This window comes from Limulus polyphemus, unplaced genomic scaffold (genome assembly GCF_000517525.1).
Source record: "Limulus polyphemus unplaced genomic scaffold, Limulus_polyphemus-2.1.2 Scaffold138, whole genome shotgun sequence".
Classification (NCBI taxonomy): Eukaryota; Metazoa; Arthropoda; class Merostomata; order Xiphosura; family Limulidae; genus Limulus; species Limulus polyphemus.
Genome location: NW_013665748.1, coordinates 973170 through 977381, shown reverse-complemented (window position 1 = coordinate 977381; position 4212 = coordinate 973170). Strand labels below are relative to the sequence as shown.

Below are 4212 nucleotides of genomic sequence, written 5' to 3'. Positions count from 1 at the left end.
AGCCATAAGCTGTGGTCATGAATAGTGGGTCGCGATTCTAAAAAGTTTGGGAACCCCTGCCGTAGAAGATTATAATAACTAATCATGTTTTGGTCATACAATTTTAATACTAATATTAGCTGGGGCATATACCGGAGAAGACTATAATGACTAATCATGTTTTGGTCATATTATTTTAATACTAATATTAGCTGGGACATATACCGGAGAAGATTATAATAACTATTCATGTTTTGGTCATACTATTTTAATACTAATATTAGCTGGAATATATACCGGAGAAGACTATAATAACTAATGTTTTTGATACAGCACATTTTATTAGACCATTGCTATAATTAAGAATATGTTATATTTTTTTTGTCAATGGTATTTGTTTTAGCTAATAATGTATAAAGTTTTAACAAATAAATATAGTTCTAATATATCGGAATGTATATTAATAGTTTATCCGCGAAACGTAGAAACATATCCTTATAATGCAAGTCAGAGCCTTTAACTGGTCTGTAAGACAGCAATTTATACAGACAACATAGTGCGTTGTATCATCTGTTTATCAAATAATGTATTTAGTATGTCGTATTTCAATGTGTGACCGATATTAGTTGCACTATAGGGTATTACAGATGATGATGCACTTAAATATTAATAAAATAACACTAACTTAATTCCATGCATACAAGTATTTGATTTTCTATTCAGATGATATCGCAACTACCAACACGAGTGATGAGGCTACTGGAATTTATTGGATTCTCTGGTAATAAGGTGAGACAGTATCTGTAGCTTATTACACATGAATTTCAGTTAAAGTAAGGCACCATCTGTTAAATGATGGCTATCCGACTGATTTTCTAACAAATATTACAAGTAATTTCTTGAATAATAAATTCCAAACACCAGCCAATGTGCACGCCGTCCCCAAATTTCTCCTTATTATCTCTTCCTTTTATGGATTCATAATTCTTACAAATTAAAAATCAACTCTCCTCTTTAATAAAAAAAACTTCTACCCTCAAATTCAGTTCAGATTAATATACAGACCTAGCCTTCGCATTAAACACTCATTAAGATCAACTACCTAAACTTGTACGTTCATGACTCGTGTAGTGACTGTAAGGTCACGTACCTTGGCAAAACAAAACGCCACTTCAAAACTAGTCTGTGAACATTTAGGAGTATCTAACAGAATCGACCGTCCATTACTTAAAACCAGCCACTCATCCATTCATTCACATGTTGAAATTACAGCCCACAATATTTCATTTAACGAATTCTCTGTCATTACTACATAGTCTTCAGACCTTGAACTCTACATTAAAGAAAGTTTATTCGTAGCTAAAGACTGCCCCTACTCTTAACGACTTACAAACCTCTTTATATCTAGAATTATTCTAAATTTACACTAAAACTCAACTGTTTCTCTATATAATCTATAACCTTTTATTCTTATTTTATCCTTCCGTTTGCCACTTTACTTAATAGCTAAGTAAACTAGTAATTAATGATACTTTGGTTGTAGTTAATAAATATCTTTGCAATACTATTTTCAGCTTTTTCTGAAGATGGAGTAAGTGTACTGCGAAATGTTCGAATCTTGTAAATAACATGTTTTGATAACGGGCATCATCTTTATTATTAAACTTACTACAATTTTCTGTCTCTCATTCGTTATCATTATCTCGGACCTGTTTAATTCCAACAATAATGTATTTGAAGTATCTCCGATTTATAGCATAAAGTTTAGTCTTTTTCCATGCAAGTTTTCAGTGAAGTACAACATGTAGAGTGAGTCATAGCAACCCCCCCCCCCCGCATCATTAATGGAAAATTAAACTACATAACCACGAGGAAAAGGTTTTTTATTTTAAGTTGTATGTACATGAACTCTTATTCAGTCTAACTCTATAAACGTTCACCATTATGGTAAGTGAAAGTGAGTTATCTATCTAAATCTAACATGAATACTTACCTACACAGGTCTGGAGTTATTCCAGATAATTCGACTGATAAACTGGAAAAAATATATCCAAATTGAGTGTTTTCATTTTGTATGCTTGATCACGTAAATACCCCCACCCTCTATGAAAAGGCCCCAAAATAGTTTATTTAGCAGTTTTATTGAAGGGTTCATATCATGGTCCACTTTGTATATGAAGAGAGAGGGGCTAGTTTATTATAGCTAATCTTCCAATAGATTAAATAATGATTTTTATTTATTGTATATGATGATGTTTTTTCATTCGTTGTTTTATATTATGGCTCTACACATGTGACATGGTGGCCTGAAGTACGTTTAGTGACATGTGATATATCATTTTTGTGTAAGTATTTTACTTATTCAGTTGCATGTAGTTTCTCGGTTCATAAGAAAAGACACTGAATGTTTTCTTTATCACTAAACGTTATGCTACTTTGTAAAACGTTTATAATCGATGTTTCTCAGTCCATAAATATTTTATACTGTTTAGTCACCTTATTTGAGAAATATCAAGGTGTATTTGTAATATTAAGAATTTAATAACCTTTACAGATGTTTGGACAGAAAGAACTAGAAGAGGGGTGTAACCTGAAAGATGGGTTGCGTTCTCCATTGTGTGTAATCCTGATGACTGGTTTCCACACGTACGTTGCATATGCTTTAGGTAAACCCTGGATTTTGTATGTGAACATTAACACTAATTTTATACGATGTGCATGTAAATAATAAAAAAAAATTGTTAAATTATTATAAATCTCGTGGAATTAGAGTATGTTTGTTTTATAAGTATCATTTATTCACCAAATACAGTTAATGCATTTGTTTCATTTATAACATATCAGTAGTAACAATTCGTGGAACATAATTACTTTCAGAATCATACTAGTAAGTCTTAGGATTTAACTGAATGATCAAATCATCACGTTGAACAAAAGTAGATACTTAGTAACTAGTTAATACACTCTTTGCATATGTATAGTTTGAACAGTCAATATGTGATTTTAACAGGAATTTGTCTCACTCTTGAGTACTTCCAATAAAAAATATCTTGATATTATGTGATACGTTCAAGTGGCTAACTGATATCTTGAAGTTGACCTTACAGTTCTCGCAGTAGTGCAGATTCAGGAAATGTTATGCAAAGAATAAATTGAGGCAAGATAATAAAAGAAAGCAAGTACACAAATGAATATTTTACACAAAACAAACATTATTAAGAGAGCATGTCTTTCTTTTCATACACTGACTGGTTTATTTCTACTAGAGCCCTCAACTGACTGCTGGGGTTGAGAGGAATTGTAGATTAGTACGTGCACTTAAAACAGTGGACAAGAAACAATCTAATACATGTTCACACAGAACAAAGACAATGGTAATTATTCTGATTTACTACACTGAATTAGACAAAGCGCTAAAGTGCCGAACCCAACTCTACATGCGAGACAAAATATTTCAAAATAATATCTATAAGGGAAAAAAAAATAACCCGTACCATTTTGTACAAGTATCTGTGTTACCCCTTGAAATAGGTTTGCCCTCCGTAAGATTTGGAAACAAACACAAGACCAAAGTAATATAAATTCCTAGCCGTTGATGTATGCAACCTTTACCTGAACAGAAACAAATGAGTTTCTTCTATTAATAAGTAATTAAAACTAAAATTAAATAAGTCAACCACTGGATCTGACACAAAGTTAAGAAGTTTAGTTTATTTAATATAATTTTCTTTTAAGATTTTAAGAAAACTGTGTTGTTTTATACTTAAAAGTAAATTAAGAATTGCTTGAAGTGAGGGCTTTGTAGAAACCGTAAAAATAAATGAAAATCGACGATACTAGGTGGTGAAAAAAAGTTGAAATAAAACGCGACGTTTCACCAGCGTTAATCTGGCATCATTAGGCGATAAAGGTTCTTTTACTTTCTGATAATGTTTAACACTGTCAAAACGTCGTATGTCGCACTAACTAAGAATTGAGTACTTAATTCTAGAAATCTTTAAGTTGAGTTTGCCTTGTACAAATATTAAATTACCTATAAACCTAAAACGTGATTTTCTGTATGGTCTACATGTCTAAATTACGCAAGCACATTGTATCTGATCACACTATCTCATTGTTATACAGATACTATAGGTACGTACTTTGATGACTGTGAACGTTTCACTATTGATACACACACACACACACACACACACACACACACACACACACACACACACACACACACACTAC

General features: G+C 31.9%; 1 protein-coding gene across 1 annotated transcript in view; it reads left to right on the top strand.

Moving 5' to 3' along the window:
• LOC106474334 (tetratricopeptide repeat protein 39A-like) overlaps positions 1-4212 on the top strand; it is a 55401-nt gene that overhangs the window by 32815 nt on the left and 18374 nt on the right. The window contains exons 8-9 of the mRNA XM_013935028.2: positions 703-768; positions 2534-2665. Of these exons, the coding sequence (XP_013790482.2) occupies positions 703-768; positions 2534-2665 (198 nt within the window). The remainder of the gene's footprint in view (positions 1-702; positions 769-2533; positions 2666-4212) is intronic.